The 15,954-nt window shown below is 47.1% G+C and overlaps 8 protein-coding genes across 8 annotated transcripts in view; 4 read left to right on the top strand and 4 right to left on the bottom strand.

Annotated features, from left to right (window-relative positions):
* Positions 1 to 988: 988 nt before the first annotated feature.
* Positions 989 to 1,665, top strand: FVEG_09952 (hypothetical protein; the record flags this gene model as incomplete). The annotated part of the gene is made up of 3 exons (XM_018899025.1): positions 989 to 1,360; positions 1,394 to 1,557; positions 1,614 to 1,665. 3 exons carry the CDS (start codon positions 989 to 991, stop codon positions 1,663 to 1,665), a joined length of 588 nt encoding a protein of 195 aa, XP_018757013.1.
* An 893-nt stretch (positions 1,666 to 2,558) lies between these two features.
* On the top strand, positions 2,559 to 4,052 carry FVEG_16697 (hypothetical protein; the record flags this gene model as incomplete). Its single annotated transcript, XM_018905937.1, has 2 exons — positions 2,559 to 2,877; positions 2,902 to 4,052. 2 exons carry the CDS (start codon positions 2,559 to 2,561, stop codon positions 4,050 to 4,052), a joined length of 1,470 nt encoding a protein of 489 aa, XP_018757014.1.
* Positions 4,053 to 4,152: 100 nt separating this feature from the next.
* On the bottom strand, positions 4,153 to 5,790 carry FVEG_09953 (hypothetical protein; the record flags this gene model as incomplete). Its single annotated transcript, XM_018899026.1, has 1 exon — positions 4,153 to 5,790. One exon carries the CDS (start codon positions 5,788 to 5,790, stop codon positions 4,153 to 4,155), a length of 1,638 nt encoding a protein of 545 aa, XP_018757015.1.
* A 438-nt stretch (positions 5,791 to 6,228) lies between these two features.
* FVEG_09954 (hypothetical protein) lies at positions 6,229 to 8,308 on the top strand (the record flags this gene model as incomplete). Its single annotated transcript, XM_018899027.1, has 2 exons — positions 6,229 to 6,252; positions 6,308 to 8,308. 2 exons carry the CDS (start codon positions 6,229 to 6,231, stop codon positions 8,306 to 8,308), a joined length of 2,025 nt encoding a protein of 674 aa, XP_018757016.1.
* Positions 8,309 to 9,119: 811 nt separating this feature from the next.
* On the top strand, positions 9,120 to 9,939 carry FVEG_09955 (hypothetical protein; the record flags this gene model as incomplete). The annotated part of the gene is made up of 4 exons (XM_018899028.1): positions 9,120 to 9,469; positions 9,528 to 9,581; positions 9,647 to 9,732; positions 9,857 to 9,939. 4 exons carry the CDS (start codon positions 9,120 to 9,122, stop codon positions 9,937 to 9,939), a joined length of 573 nt encoding a protein of 190 aa, XP_018757017.1.
* Positions 9,940 to 11,036: 1,097 nt separating this feature from the next.
* FVEG_09956 (hypothetical protein) lies at positions 11,037 to 12,687 on the bottom strand. The gene has a single exon (XM_018899029.1). The coding sequence runs from the start codon at positions 12,660 to 12,662 to the stop codon at positions 11,241 to 11,243; it is 1,422 nt and encodes a 473-aa protein (XP_018757018.1). The 5' UTR covers positions 12,663 to 12,687; the 3' UTR covers positions 11,037 to 11,240.
* A 372-nt stretch (positions 12,688 to 13,059) lies between these two features.
* On the bottom strand, positions 13,060 to 13,816 carry FVEG_09957 (hypothetical protein). Its single transcript, XM_018899030.1, has one exon. It carries the CDS (start codon positions 13,783 to 13,785, stop codon positions 13,228 to 13,230), a length of 558 nt encoding a protein of 185 aa, XP_018757019.1. The 5' UTR covers positions 13,786 to 13,816; the 3' UTR covers positions 13,060 to 13,227.
* A 669-nt stretch (positions 13,817 to 14,485) lies between these two features.
* The window catches only part of FVEG_09958 (hypothetical protein), a gene marked incomplete at both ends in the record, with an annotated part of 2,123 nt that continues 654 nt past the window's right edge, over positions 14,486 to 15,954 (bottom strand). Inside the window, one exon of the mRNA XM_018899031.1 lies at positions 14,486 to 15,923. Coding sequence (XP_018757020.1) covers positions 14,486 to 15,923 — 1,438 coding nt within the window. The remainder of the gene's footprint in view (positions 15,924 to 15,954) is intronic.

Genomic DNA, 15,954 nt, shown 5'->3' with positions numbered 1-15,954 from the left:
AGTAGAGCAGGCCTAGCGGAACCGTACAGTAATTAACCCATCCCTAGCAAGATAAGAATTCTTGGTAGATATGTGGGGCCATTCAAATACTAAGCATTAATAATTGCCGCAGCGTTAAAACTCAGTACCAGGTGGGTTTTCATTACATTTTCCTTATTAATTTTCAACCCAACGGGTAACTAGCTTACAGATGGCTTACATACAAGTTTACTCCACTGCTCTAGTCCCTTGCAGCTTAGACTTTGCTAGTCCATTCTTGGAGTAGTACATAGAACAGTTTAGTGGCTTCGGCTAGAACCGTACCATGGATCTGGGTCGTATGTCGTATGAGGCTCCAAGTTAAAAGATCTCGAGCTAAGAGCTTATACTGCCAGAGAGAACCTAGCTTATACTGTAAGTCTTGAAATGGCTGTGGCGCCTGTAAGCAACGACATATGAAGTGTAATAAATCTCGACCTATTTGCCTTGACTGCAAGATTTCCTACCGGGCGTCCCAATGTATCTACGTTAACATCGGTCGGCAGCCATCACCGCCGCAAATATCATCAAATACGGATACGCCGTCTCCCTTCCATCTCTCTTGTCATTTTTCTCCCGCGGGCTCAACGCTGGTATCGCTTAGCCCTGGTGTAACTATTGGTTCAGCTTCGACAGCACTCAGAGATATTCCAGACAGAGGTGGCTTGTTCCATCTCAGCCACTTCGCGCTCCATCGTCATCTTCTGACGAATCGTCACACCGCCACGTCAATTGACCCCTCCAATGAGAGCATCATTTCTCACACATTGAATTATGCACTTAAAGCTCCTTACTTGATGAATCAGCTTCTTGCCCTCTCTGCGCTCCATTTGAGCAACCTCCCTTCTCTCCAGCAACCATATCATCAGCTTGCCACCAGCCTTCAGAAGCTTGCGATGGCATAAATGCATATGCACCGGCAATTAACTGGAACCAGTTCTTTATGCCAACCTTTTGGCCTCAGTTAATTATGCAGGAGCTGGACTCCTTTTCGTACCCCTGCGAGATGAATGCCGTCTTAGCGGAGGCCATAGAGGCCTGTGATGGGCTCGATGGGATTATTGATGAAATTGTCTCCAACGAAGACGCCTGTGATTTTGACCCAATGGATGTCGTTGGCAAATCTTTCAACTGCCCCAATACTGCTAATCTTATGAGTGTCACCGAAGAGGCTACCAAAATAGCCAAATCGACCTGGCCAGGTCCGACTACTATTGATGGCAAGTTCATATGGTATGGCCCTAACACGGGAGCTCAGCTCAGTGGACAGTCGCTCCGGCTGACGAGCGATATCGGACTTGCCATGACCACATGCACCAACGGGACATGCAAAGGAGCTCCAGTAGGGCTTGGGGGGGTTTAAATCAACTACTAGATAGAAGCCAACCCGGCCCGGTCGTACAAGAATATGAGCCGAGAAGCATTCGATATTTATGCCCAGGAGGCTGCTCAGCGGTGTGAGTCAGTTATAGAGACCAACGATCCTGACCTGACAGCTTTCTACAAGAAGGGCGGCAAGATCCTAAATACCACGGAACCGTAAGTTCTATATCTTACTCACACTCACACTCATAAATCGCACTGACAAGTTGCAGCATGATCAGCAAATTCCAGTCAAGGGCACAAGACACTACTAAAATAAGGTGAAGGATACCATTCCTGAAGTCGCAAGCTTTTACCGCATGTTCGAGGTTTCTGGCTTACTGACTGCTCAGGAGGCAAGGGAGGCCAGCCTACAAACACGTTCGATGCACTCCGAGCTTGGGTCGAGAAGGGGACCGTGCCAGCTCAACTGCCTTATTTTTTTAAGGAAGCTAAAGGTCATGAGCAACAACGTCTTCTTTGCCATTACCCTCAAAGAGCGTGGTTGAAGGCAAATGACATTGATAACGCTGTATATCAGTCGACTGACTTTGTTCGCCTCTGAGTACTCTAACTACTTACCGGAATCTAGGGTAACCTGACCATTAAAGAGGCCTTATCGGCAATGCAATATACCTTTGCCTGAAAGGACAGGACTAAATTAGATATTTATTTATTATAGTTATTGCTTAACTTATATTATTTGTTTTTATTTTTCTTAAGTAGACTCTGAGCAAGACGCATCAAGTCAGCACCCCTCCCTACCATGATGTCCTGTAACGATAGTATGCATAGGGCATGTGGGCCGAGATTTGGCTGATAAAGAGTATGAGCTAAAAATTGAGATCCTCCAGGGTCAAAACAAAACTAGCTATGCATCTTTCCTTCTAGCGCGATTGGAAAAAGTGACAGTAGATTCTTAAGCCTTTACTGCATTAATGCTGTATCTACGCAAGTAGATAAAACTTAGAAGGGCTCTAGATAACCGGGTAATCGCCAGAACGTGGTTGGCTATTACGTACTCCACTCAGTATCTTATCAGCGGTTATTTACCAGCTGCTAAATTGATAAGCTTCAACAACTGATAAATTCTCCATTTATCGGGCGCTGCCCTCTTGCCAGACACAGCCATTTTATCGCTTTTAATTGTAACATCATAATCAAGGCAGGTGAAAGGCATGCAGCGCAGATCTCCAGGTACTCCAAGACAGCGGGCCTTACAGGCTTGTGACTTTTGTCACTCCAGAGGCCTCAAGTGTCGCCGATCATCAGTAGCCGAAAGCACATCCCGGGAGGGTCACCGAGCTTGTCTCACATGCATCGACTACGGGGCCGAATGCACCATGACTCGGCCGGTCAGGAAACGAGGCCGGAAACCAACGGTGCCAATCGGGAAAAGCAACAACCAGAAGGAGACCGACAATGAGAGCTCTGATTTCAGATCTGCAAAATGCATCCGTCGTCTAATAGACATCTACCGGGATACAATGTACCAGTGTTAGTATGTCATCTCCCCACCAGATTTGCGGAAGTTGCTGCTAAAAAACGTGAGTTTTCCATTTCTTTCCGAGAATGATCTGGAAAGACGGTGGGCAGACAGCATTCCTCGTACAGATGAGACAGCGTACATGCTTCTCATGGCATTATGTGCACTGAGTGCCCAGAGCCTCACTCTCAAAGCGGTATTCGATAGTACATTGCTGGGCGACCTCGCCTCCCATGACGCCAATATCTATTTCGACGAGGCCGTTTCCCATATTCCCGCACGCATTCCGGATACACCTGATCTTGACTACCTAAGGTCCTTCGGTCTCTTGGCAGTGTACTCGCTCAGAAGCGGTAATAAGAGTGATCTTCATAGATATCTCGGATTATGCCATGCATGGATCGCTCAACATGGGTTCAATATGGAGAATAACTGGGACAGTTCGATCTCTTTACTAGAGGTAGATGACCGAAGACGTCTCTTTTGGTGCGTCTATAGGCTTGAGATTCATTCAGCCTGCGTACTTGGGCACATCATCCGTCTTCCCGAAGCCCAAGTCTCTGTGCTCTACCCTCGTATCACACCTGCTATGAGTCGCGATACGCAGGCCTGGACGGCTGGATGGGATTACATCACCGACCTGTTCCGATTGATGGAGTATGCAATACTTAATCTTCGGCAGCGTAAACCTCATAGAGATGTCATTGCCGTTTACTGTGACCGGCCATCCCCAAAGGCATTGCTCGAGAGTCTGGATCAACTGAAAGCGAGCAAACCTTTTATACTCCGCGTCCTTTCGCAGTCACATAATGATCTCCAGAGCAACCGATGCAAGTTCATGAAGGTTCAAATAACTTGCACTGAGGCGCTGGTGAATATCATGGGTCTGCTTCATTGTCAGGCCCCAGTTGATGAGGTGATCAACGTGGCAGAAGAATTTCTAAATGAAATCACTGAAGCTTCTCTTATCATGTTCAAGGTCGCAAGCAGTCAGATCGTTCATCAGCTACTTGGTGTTGGCCATATGGTGTATAATGCATTTCTTTATGATGAGAACCAATCTCAATTTGCAGTAGGACGGCTCGTTACGTATCTAGAGGACATTGTCAAGAACTTGGAACAGGATATTCCCACGGCGTCCGAGGCAAGAGAAAAATTGCGAAAGCTGGCAAAATGTATCATATAACATTAGCAACTACAAATGAAACGTCCCTGCGGAATATCCCCATCTCTTCTGATCCTGGGTAAGTGATTTGCTAGGTCTATCCTGATTCACAGCCCGTCCCTCATTCGTGCGAAACGGCCATGCTAGCCATGTACTTTCTGTAGGATGGGATGGACCATCTTCGAATCCGCTTCCCGTAAATGACCATGACGAGGAAAGTAAGTGTACACGCAAGTGAAATCATGGCCGCTGTGATGAAGCAGTCCTTCAATCCCTGGGTTGTCCACCATGGTGTGATAGCATAACTAAAGCCAAAGCCGATCGTATTGCGAATCAACATGATAGAGACAGTGGTTTCACCAGCGATCTCCTTGAAGCAATCAACATTGTAGCTGACAGCAATCGCACCTCCAGCAACACACCCGACTGTGAGCATACCTAGCCCAAAAACGAGACCGACCCAATGGACATGGTAGTATGCACCAACACCCCATGTGATGAGACCGGCTGACGAGATGATACCGGAGAGAAGCAGCACCCAAAGGCGTTGCTCGGGCTCTCTGATGCCCCCATTACGTCGCGCTAACCACAGGGCAATCCAGTCTGCCGCCTTTCCAACCCAGAGACAAGCAACGGCTGCTCCAATGATTGGTCCTGCATATACACAACCGACAAGTGCCGCATTCCAATTGTAGGGATTGCTTGACAGAACGGGGCTGGCAGTTCCATTAAGGACATTGTACCAGGCGAGATTGATTCCGTAGAGAAATCCAGCCCATGCAACAGTTGGAAACTGAAAGATCATCAGGACAGGCCTGTAGACCATTCGTAGCATGTCCGTGTTACTAGGCCGACCTATCACAACCTTGAACCAAGTATATTTTCCCCAACCAGAGTTGATGTCCTCGTAGATGACGGATGGAGAAGATGGCAGAGAGTTTCTTGGTGATCCTTCATATGCTTTCCCGTCGGCTTTGGACGCTCCTAAGTCTTGATGCTCGGTATCGGTAGCTGTTTGACTTTCAAGTGAGGCTCCGCGGAAGAACATTGTTTCTTCCATAAAGAAAAACATGATAACGAAGCAGATTGCGCATATAATTGCTCCAAAATGCATAGTCCACCTCCACCCAAAAGCATCATTGAACCATCCTGCGACGAGGGGGGCAAGGAAGTTGGACCCAAAGAGAATAGCCACGTAGAGACTCATGTAAGTCCCACGATTATGGGCGAAGAAGAGATCGAACACGGTAACCTCACATAAGGACTCAATTGGAGATACAATGATACCAATCAAGATCCTGTGGGCAAACCATTCCCCAGCAGACGTCGAGTAAGCAGTCCAAACCATTATCGGAATCGTAAGCAACATGGTGGTAAGATAGACGCCACGCCGTCCGTATGTAAGAGCGATCGGTTGCCAAATCAGACAAGCCCAACCAAAGAACAGAAACATGACTCCTGTTCCCTGGACGAGATTTGCAGTAGAAATGCCGGTATCCTTCGTGATGTCTGCCAGGACAGAGTATTGAAGAGATGTTGCTATACCCGTTCCGAGAACATAAAGGTAAGCCATGCTGACGGCCAAGAGCTTTCGACGATGGGACCAATTGAGGGGATCATTTGGATCGGAACTTGGGCGTGGAACGAGCACAATGTCTTTGTGCTGAGAGTCGTGAGGTCCTGATGAGTTCATCCCGTTGATGTCAACGAGACGAACAGTGCCGGGAACATCATCATGGTAGACTGAAGATTCTGTCATCTTGGAGAACACGAAAGCAATTGGAATGTTGGAATGTCGAGACATCGACTTGATTGTCACGGCAGTTATGGACTTATATCCAAAATGGAAGTGCCATGGGCAGTATGTAACCTGCGGGCCAATCAGAAGTGCACGATAAAAGCTTATCAGACCTTTCAGTCAGATAACCTGTCTTATCCTAATAAATATAATTAACAGCTAGTAAATAATTCATCAGCTGCTAATTAATATGATAATTGGCTTTAATCGCATTATTTAACAGCTGCATATTTTGATTAACAGTTGTAATTTCCCTCACATTGCAGCATTACTAGGTATTGCAAGGCATAATTCAATACTTAAATAATGCTTTCTCACTCAATGGTCTTACTGAACCTGTAGCTTCTATTACTCTTCATCACTTAGAGACAGCTACTAAAACATCAAGTCCCTACCAACATGGCCATCGACAATCAGAGTGATGTAAGCTGCATTGCCATTCAATGTCAAAAGAGTTACACAAATACTGACTCTGCAGACACTCTCTATTGTAGAGGCCTCAATTGCATCCCTTGCATCTGCACTTTCTCAAGGCCATATCAACAGCGTTGAACTGACCGCCAAGCACTTGCTGAGAATCGCCAAGTATGATCGCCGAACCACTCAACTCAATGCCATCCCAGTTATTAATCAAGATGTGTTTGATGCTGCTCAAGCATCGGATCAGCGTCGCTCCATGGGCAAGTCACTTGGCTTGCTAGATGGAATTCCGTGCACGATCAAAGATTCTTACAAGATCCGAGGTATGACTGTTGCTGCTGGGTCTCCCGCTTTCAAGGATCTTGTCGCAAATGAAGATGCGTTCACTGTTGAGAAGCTGAGAGACGCTGGCGCTGTTTTCTTGGGCCGCACCAACATGCCCCCTATGGCTGCCGGTGGAATGCAGCGAGGTGTTTATGGTCGTGCTGAGTCGCCCTACAATGAAGCATACCTTACGGCTGCTTTTGCTTCAGGATCATCTAATGGATCTGCCACAGCGACCGCAGCAAGTCTTGGTGTCTTTGGTATGGGAGAGGAAACTATCTCTTCTGGCCGTTCGCCTGCTTCCAACAACGGTTTGGTGGCATACACTCCCTCCAGGGGTCTCATATCAATCAGAGGCAACTGGCCGCTTTTCCCCACCTGTGACACTGTTGTTCCGCACACGAGAACTGTGGAAGACATGTTTACGCTTCTGGATGTCATCGTTGCGGCAGATGACAAGACAAACTGCGATTTTTGGCGTGAGCAGCCTTTCGTCAAGCTCCCCAACGTCGATTCTGTGCGACCAAAGACGTTCTTTGATCTTTCGGATCCCAATGCTCTCAAGGGCAAGAAGATCGGCGTTCCAAAGATGTACATTGGCGGCATCGACTCTGACCCGGATGCACGCAAGGTTCATACTCGCGAGAGTGTCATCGAGCTTTGGAGGCAGGCCAGGACGACACTTGAGGGACTAGGGGCTACTGTTGTCGAGACAGACTTTCCGCTCGTCACCGAGTTTGAGAAACCTCTTCATGGTGAGAGCGAGTCAGAAACACCGCCTCATCGCAATGAGATTGATATGTGCCAGTTGATGGCCTATTCTTGGGACGACTTCCTGGCAGCGAACCAAGACAGCAACGTGGCAACCACCCTTGCACAAGTCGAATCGTCAACCATATTCCCCCATCCTCCTGGATGCTTACCTGATAGGTACGATGCCAACGATCCTCTTGTTCGGCATACAGCTGTTGTTGCCCACATAACCAATGGCCGGGTACCGACTTACAACATTCCAAACCTTGGTCCGGCACTTCACAATCTTGAGTTGAAGCGCAAGTCAGCGTTTGAAGACTGGCTTGATGCTTTGGAGTTGGACATGCTTGTATGGCCTTGCAATGCCGACGTGGGCAGAGCCGATTCAGACATCAACGAAGAGTCTGCAAAGCATGCATGGCTCAATGGTGTTTTGTATTCGAATGGAAACTGCGCAGTTCGTCAGTTTGGTATCCCGACAGTCAGCGTGCCGATGGGTGTCATGGCTGATACGAGAATGCCTGTCAATCTCACCTTCGCATCCAAGGCTTATGATGACAAGAACCTGTTTCGATATGCCTATGCGTTTGAAAAGGGAAGTTCTCTTCGTCAGACGCCATCGAGAACCCCACAGCTGGTGACAGATACTATTGTGCTCGGCCAAGAGAGTAGGGACACGGGGTCATCACCACCCCAGCTCACCATGGATGCCACAGTGTCAATTGTGAACGGAGAAAGACAATTGAGAATTTTCGGTACCGTTAGCGAGCACGAATTGTGCGACCTGCATGTGTATGTTGATGGGGAGGAGTTGGAAGACGTCAAGGCCATCAATGGGAAATGGGAGGCACGGGTGAAGACAAAGGAGGCGCAAAGATCTCGGCCAGCAGAAATCAGCGTCCCTGATTTCAGCAAGTCAATGGTCTTGGCTTTGGTCAAAAGCAGGACAGGAAGGTCCGCTGCTAACATGATATTTATTTAGTTGAGGGTGTACCTACTAGTCATTCTCGTGTATTCATCTTTTGACTTAGCCTCGCCCATTATCTTCATCTATCTCAATCGCACCGAGATCTAGTTACTTGTTTTCAAAGCTATCAATGCCGGGAAACTGAGAGCTTCAATCGCTTTGGGTGCCTTATCCCCTAGTGACCGAAACACCTCATCCAATGCTTCCCACTTCTCATATCGACGCTGACCACCCCTTGTCTGGAATGCACATCAAGGTCCTAGCGGTTGTTCTTATTGATGCTTGTAGATGTTTGGATGTTGTCCTCGGTAAGAGAACTTTATTGAGCAATCCATGTTTAATTCTTAGACTGAGCCTTTAAACAAAATAGGCGTAGCATGTCTCATCATGCTTTGAAAGGAAATGAAATGAAAGTGGCTAATGCTAATTCACTCTGTTGCTGTCTATTTTAACTGATGCTATGCCTGATATATCCTTCACCGACAACATGGCTTGTATTTCAACAGCTGAGACTGAAACTGCATAGGTCTGGACTCTAATAGTCTGTTATCAGATGTGGAGCGGTTCTGTCAAGTGATTGAGTCAACTTTGACAAGCTTAGATTGGCTAGTCTGCTTTCAAAAACATCTGTTGAGCTTCATGTTAGCGTCAAGTGGCGCAGCTGACAATACGAGAACAACAATCATCGACGATCTAGTGTCTTGACAGCAGGATATTCTTTAAATATATAAGGGCAAATATCTGGTACCTTGATTTGCTTTTACCAGACTCAAAATCATTTTCATTTCTCTCAACCTCTCTCATCTTGATTAAGCACCCAATTGCAATGTTATTCTCAACCGTCTTCAGCCCATCCTCGCTGCTCCTGGGCCTCCAGCTTCTTTCAGGAGTCATGGCAGGCCCCTCCAAGGAGTCTGAAATCTCAGTTCATGCTCGCAGCGTTGACGCCGATACAAGCTCAGTCTTTGCAAGAGATCTGAACGCGGATCAATTGGGAGCCCTCGCCAGGCAGAACGTGAGACGCAAGCAGCTCGGTATCCAACCACTGATCTGGGATACTGAGCTTGAGGCTGCAGCTCAGGCGTATGCACAGACCCTAGCTGACACGAAGGCTCGGTATATTATTTCGAATCCCGCTACTCGACCGGGTCAAGGTGAAAACACCAGATGGCTCTGGTAAGTGTTTACGATTGTGATGAAATGCAGAAAATACAATTAATTCTAATACAAAAAGGATCCGGCCTGATGAAAAGGAGAATGCTCCCCTTACAAGAGCTGCTAATGACTGGTAGGTTTGACTCTATAGAGGAGCAGTAAATAGTAGTATAATGGCGTACTGATTTACTTGAATAGGATGCATGGTCTCTTTAATTACAAAAACTATGGCGGTAAGAACCGTTACGATATGCGGTATCCATCAGACGGAGCGGATTACTACAGTAAGTCTTGAATCCCTTCTTGGCCCATTGACAGAATATATATCCTGATATCTTATACTATTTACAGCTCAATGCATATGGAGAGCAACTACTAAAGTTGGAATTGCTTCTGCTAGTTACGTAGATACTAAGACTGGTTGGACTTATATCTACGTTGTTGCTCGCTACTCTGTTCGAGGCAATATTTATGGTCAATACATCTACTAAACAGGATTGAAAGGGCGTGGTCATTTTCTCAGACATCTTACACTACTTATTAAATCTAGAAGCACCAATAGCTAGGCTAAGCTAAGAGGTTAAGGAGATTAGAGACCCAAACGGCTCTTCTTCTTCTAAACACAATGCTAGGGCGGTTAGGGTGTCTGACGCGGGTTTTCCTTCGTCAGTAATTGAAATATATGCAAAGCGCTCACTCAAGTCAGCTGCTTGTTTGTTCTCGCTTGACACCCTTTTGTCTGTCGCTCAGCCATGTTATCGTATAAATCTACAAGAAATGATGTCGCCGGGGGAATGGTTTAGATTCAATGGTATACTGATGAGTGCGTCTCCCCAGATGGCAGAGGGTATATTCGGACGTTCTTTCCAAATATTGGGAGAGAAAAGCGGCTGGATACTTTCCCCATCTTCTGTCTACTCAAGGGCCAGGCCCTGAAGCCAAGTTTTGAGGATGCCTCCGGTACCATAGAGATAGGCTGTAGTAGGAGAGAATGCTTGTAGGACCCCAGTCCATCCTAGACACTCATCTCTTTCAGGACAGTCTGTGGGGACTGAGATGGAATTGCTACTCATGGACCAAATCATATTTTTATGTAGCTTGTTCAACGTGTCATCTGAACCCTCAAACCATCAGTCAGGGACATGCCTGTGTGGACGACGACAGCGCGAAACTTGTTCTGGTCGACCTGGTCAAAGTTGTAGCCTGTTACTGCATTTTACGAAACCCGTGGAACGTGAAATGAGGCTCATGGACCAGAGGCTCGCCCGACAAGATAACTGAGGATTGGTGTAACTGTCTAATATCTGTAGGAGGGAAGGCGAAAGGTGCAAGTTCAGACACAAATAAACACGCAATAAGACATCACGTAAAGACTCGAATCTCACGCATGGGGCAGCCTTCCTCTATATGAGTATACCACCGAGGTTGCGGGGTTCAAGCTCACCATAAACGACGGCGAGAGGGTGAGACTTTCCAAAGGTTTCGAGGCTAGAGTTCCAGTGAATAGTACCTGGCAACAGCCAATGCTGGCGCGCATTTTCTGGCAGAAGGACCAGAATAATGAGGTTGTTCTGACTTTATCATGGGAGAGTGATGCTAAAGGGATGCAAGAAGGTAAGCAGCCCCCTATCCATATAATTCTACCCAACAGGCAGGAAGAAGTTATGGAAACATTCAGTAACAAGCAATGGGAGCTGAGGTTGGGTAGCAAGAAGTGAGTCTAGTAGTAGACCAGCAAATATTCATTTCATTATTACATAACACTACATCAACCTCCGAACCGCATGTGCGCCTATTCACGGGACTTCTCTGCTACCTTGGCTCCCTTATCTTCTTCGACTACTTCAGTAAAGCTTGGGGGTGCGTCATCTTCATCTGGAGGCTGAATCCACGACTCGTTTCTTTGCAATTGAGACGGACCTGGTGCACCATCGAATGTAGCTTCAGTCTCGGTCCTTTGAACCGATGTCTTATCACCCAGCCGCCCTCGCTCGTCACTTGGCATCAAGATCTTCAATGGGACTGCACCCAACGCGCTAAAGCGCTCTCCAGCTATTTCACCTATGACCTTCCATGTCAATCTGTGCGAATGGCGAATGTTGTATGTGGTAAAGGTAGGGTTTAGTTTCACTAAACTGCTTGGTCGATGGGGAGATCCAGGTCGTAATTGTTCAAGACGCAAGCCAAGTATGGCTCCAATATCGAGTGGAGGCCCTTCATCTGTACAGGGGATATAGATATCGCCCTGGATTCTGTTCATGGCACTCTCAACGCACAGGTCATTCTCTTCACGTTTTTCATTTGTCTGGGAAAATAGAGTTCCTTCGCTTATGACCTCGGTGCTGCTGACGATTCGCATAGAGACTGATGTCAATTTGACCTTTTGTGGGATTTGTCTGATGATTTCGCTTGTCGCATTTAAATCTGGAACGACACGTAACTTGAACGGGATCGGAGTTGGATTTTCAAGCTGAATGACGGTTGGGACGTCAACAAGGAGATTGCAGACGAGTTCTGGTACACTTGAAGTGCTGAAAGACTGCTTGATCTTCTGAGAAAATGATAACTTGACATCTTCCATACCGGGGACAAGACGATAGCTCGACATGGTCTGACGGCTCCGTGAACCTTTAAGACCGAAGTCGGCTATGGGAGGGTCAGGACTGAGATTGATGACATCGAACGGAAGGACAGCTTCAGTCATATTAACATGGCCTTTTGCCGTGGCCCTCAAGGTAGCTTTCATAAAGTACTCGACAAAACCCTCAGTCTCTCCAATGGAGCGAAGTGTAAAGGTCGATGGTAGAATATGATCCGTCGCGCCGAGAGGCAAATAGCTCTGGTCTTGCCGCCCGCCTTGCAAGTATCTCGGGTCAACATACTTCGGCAGCGTTATTGCAAACGGCCACGTCTGCTCATCGCCGCCGCTTTCAATATGGAGCGGACCTTGGAAGATATTCTGGGAGCAAGCCGACTCGGGGATGAGATTGAAACGGCCTCGGTAACTAGTTGTGGTGTTTGTGCTTGCGCGATGGATAACGATCTTGGATTTGGCTCTCCCAGATAGAGAGATGGTAACTGATGAGTCTGGACTCACGACAGGACTTTTTCGGTAAACATAGCCAATAATTGTGTCGCCTGGAGAATATGAGTGCTGATTTTCTTCAAGGCGGATGCCCAGTTCTGGGGACATGGAAGGACCTGTTTGAGGCATTTTGTCGGAAATCAGGATGATACAAAATATCAATAAGATGCTGCTTTGTGTCTCATTTTATTCCAAGTAGAGACAATAAGAGTACGTACTCCCTACTCTCAGCCTAGTGGGGCGCAGCTGGCTGCGCCTTTGCCTGGACTTGGTAGCCACCGAGTCTAAGCACATGCCATCCAATCAAAGTTTGTGATTGCACGATATGATGCAAACTCAGCCATAAAGAGTTTAGATCAGACCTTTACTACAAGAGGTCACAGGTAACTGAGGTGCATAAAGTGCATAGCTCTATACGAAAATACAGATAAGCAAGTTGTCGAAAGAGCAGCAGCCAGGCCCTCATTTATACGCAAATGGAGATAGCCATGGCGAGATCAAAGCCAAAGTCACCGAGAGCATGTTTTCCGTGGCTTTTTTTTCAATTTTACTCTTAACTCTTTGAGCTTATTTTATGCAAGCTTTATGCATAATTAAAGTGGCCAAGGTGCAACCGTTATGCTAGCATAAGCAAGTCATAAAAAGCCTACCCTACTCTCGGGCAAAAAGAAGACAACATGTTTCCTAATAACAATTAATGCTCGCAGAAACTCCATTTCATCCTCTCGAATCTCGATTCCTCCCCTGCTTTAAATGATGTCCGCTCCTTCATCAGATCCATGCGCACCTTTTTGGCGTCTTCCAGGTCAATTGGCCAGTCAACGTAATCAACCACCTTCTCAATCAACTCAGGTGGCATCACCCCATGCTCGGAGCTCAACCCGGCATGAGTAGCCCACCAATGCTTCTGCTGGGGCGGTACATTGGAAGTGCTGATGATGGGTATCGCCGGGTCGACCAGGAACAACGCGAGGATCTTTCTATGACCGGGTTTGGTAGGATCGGCAAGTTTGAATTGCGAAACACGATGCTGCAAAACATTGGGGAAAAATATTGCCCTGCCAGCTTTGGTAAGAACAGAACCAATATCCTGGAAGATGCTCCCTCCCAAAGTAATATCAAAAGTCCGCTCAATTGGGTCATGGCTGTATTGCTCATAGGAGATCTCGGCAGCCAGGTCTTCCTTATCAGCTAGAAGCTCGTCTTCGGCAATAGTAAGTGGTGCCGGCTTTGGATCTCTAGTGTGAGTCATGGTAGGCTGGCAATGATGTTTTCTGAGGAATTGATTGGACAAGATATTTGGAGTTCTTGAGCAGTATATTTATATTCGATCCGGGTCGTAGTTCCTGGCCCTTGAAATAGGCAGATGCAAGAGTAATTCGGTGATTGCCATTCTCAGCATAGCTCTCTCCTGGGCCCATAGGCCTAGTCCTGTTAAGTGAAAAGCGGAGTGGTCAGTGGGTGTGCTTAGCGTTGAGTTTATTTGCTCAGGCTGTATCCACTTTCACGACGTGAATTTTCACAACCAAGAAATGCTGTAGATCGACCTTAACTTGACCTCTATTACCTGAAGTTTCTTGACTTGAAAATACGCTCAGGACGACTGCTTCCCCCAGCGGCAAGTCTTACATGGGCAGCGTGTAAGTATTCTATTTTAGAGACTTTGCCAGCAGTATCAAATCGCCAATCGCGAGATTCAGTTGATCCACCTCACATTATATTCAAGGTTAATACGGAGTAGGTCCACTTGGTTTCACCTGCGCATTGACTATATAGATACTGAACTTTGTGTCGCGAATCCTACTCTATTTAATAAGCCAGTTTATATAATATCTCGGTGAGATAAATAACAAATTCCATGTAATTTGAAGAGGGAAGCGAGTTAATGTTTCAAGTACCTGGCTTCTAATATTAAACCTAATTAAAGCTGAGCAAGGTTGGGTTTCTAAAGGCTAAGAGAATGACTTTCTAGTGTGAACACGATCAATATCATAGGGGTTGCCATCATATACTGAAGATGGGCCATGGACCGAGGACGTTCGTCTATGGCTTGAGCTGAAGACGCCTTCGTCAACCACTGTACGCTCGTCCTCAGTACTATTATCCTGCTCCTCTAACTCCTGTTCTTGTTGATTCTGGGCCGCCTTCAAACTTTGCATAAAAGCGTCAGATTCAGCCGCAAATTTGCAATGAGTCCTGATGCGCGCTCCATATATGTAGAAAAGGTACGGAAATGGAACGCAGACCAATGCCAGGAATGCTGGGATGCTTGATGCCCAGTGCAGCCCCAACTTATCATACATCTGTACCGTAAAGAGTGGAAAGGCTGCGCCGAACAAGGAGCGTAGGGTTGAATTAGCAGCAAGAACTGAAGCGGCAAAGATCGTATATGCATCAACCAGATAATTCATGATGCTTAGAAACACCAGAATCATACCGAAGCCGAAAGGAGCGCCAGCCATGATGCTAACAATCCAATGAATGGAGGGATAATTAGTCCAAGCGAACCAAAACAACCCCACTGGAATGGCGAAAGAGCCAACAATTGCTGGTGGGAGCCGAGCTTCTGGTGGTGCAAAACCGTTGTGCTTCTGATCAAGGAGAACATAACGCTTGTTGTCCGGGATCGTATAAACCAAAGCCGCCACCATGCCCACAGCTATGCCCAAAAATGCTAAACCTTCCATGCCTTGATTCCAACCACGAGCCTGCTCAAAAACAACTGGAAACGCGGCGAAGAACAAGTAGAGGGTACCGTAGATGATGGCCATATAGATCGATAACAGGAGAACGATGGGTTCCTTGAAGAGTAGAATCCACGGCCGCACTAAGGAGGTGCTAATAGCATTACGCAAAGAAACCTTGCCCTGTTTCAACTGAGCGCTGCTGATATACACCTTTCCAGTCATGCTAGACAATTTAGCAGCCCGGCGCCTCAGCAATGTCGGGGCATAGGTTTCTGGGATAAGGATGGTTCCTCCGATCCACATAACCCCAGCGTATATCGCCAGGAATCCCATCACCCAACGCCAGCTAGCATTCTCCCCAAGAAATCCACCACAAATCGGGCCCAACACTGGACCTAGGGATGGCCCAGACGCAAACAGCGTCATCGCCAGGCCTCGTTGGTGGGCAGGGAACATATCAGCTATGGTTCCGCCACCATTGGTCAAGGGAGAGGAACCAAAGGAGCCCGCTAGAAATCGGAAGACCAGTAATGAAGCTCCATTGGGAGCACCAGCACAGGCTGCATTGAAGATTGTCAGGCCAGCATAGGTTCCAATAAACAGTAGCTGGCGGCCAAAGATCTCGCTCAGTGGCGCCCATAGCAAAGGGCCCGAGAGCGAACCAGGACTATTAGAGAGACGCCCAGAGTTGCTACCTCCTGGGCTAGGTGGAAGTCTCGAATGATCCCTTTATG

This window comes from Fusarium verticillioides, chromosome 1 (genome assembly GCF_000149555.1).
Source record: "Fusarium verticillioides 7600 chromosome 1, whole genome shotgun sequence".
In the NCBI taxonomy this organism is placed as follows: Eukaryota; Fungi; Ascomycota; class Sordariomycetes; order Hypocreales; family Nectriaceae; genus Fusarium; species Fusarium verticillioides.
Note: the sequence above shows the minus strand (reverse complement) of the source record. Positions and strands in the feature narration are given on the sequence as shown.